At 69.6% G+C, this 299-nt stretch overlaps 1 protein-coding gene across 1 annotated transcript in view; it reads right to left on the bottom strand.

Moving 5' to 3' along the window:
- The window catches only part of ELFN1 (extracellular leucine rich repeat and fibronectin type III domain containing 1), an 8,860-nt gene that overhangs the window by 1,695 nt on the left and 6,866 nt on the right, over positions 1-299 (bottom strand). The window contains 1 exon segment of the mRNA XM_025049572.1: positions 1-299. This exon segment is cut by the window's right edge and continues 43 nt beyond it. Within this exon segment, the coding sequence (XP_024905340.1) occupies positions 1-299 (299 nt within the window).

Below are 299 nucleotides of genomic sequence, written 5' to 3'. Positions count from 1 at the left end.
TGGAAGGGCGTGGACTCGGACTTGAGTGCGTCGATGCAGTTGTTGATGATCTGGTTGACCTTGTCCACCTCCTTGGCGATGGTGGAGATCTCGGCCACCGAGCCCTGGCTGTCGGGGCCCGGCCGGCCCAGCTCGCAGTCCCTGCGTTCCGCTGGCTCGCCCGTGCGCACCTCCATGTAGTTGGCCTTGCCGGCCTTCGGCGTCTCGCTCTCTGCCAGCTTGTACTGCGCCACCTCTCCGGCGGCCACCGGCGGGAACGGGATGCGGGTCGGGGTCTCCGGGGCCAGCCGGGGCCCGGG

The sequence above is a fragment of the Pteropus alecto genome, unplaced genomic scaffold, assembly GCF_000325575.1.
Source record: "Pteropus alecto unplaced genomic scaffold, ASM32557v1 scaffold56, whole genome shotgun sequence".
Taxonomy (NCBI): domain Eukaryota; kingdom Metazoa; phylum Chordata; class Mammalia; order Chiroptera; family Pteropodidae; genus Pteropus; species Pteropus alecto.
The sequence above is the reverse complement of the archived record's forward strand: the minus strand, read 5'-3'. Positions and strand labels throughout refer to the sequence as shown.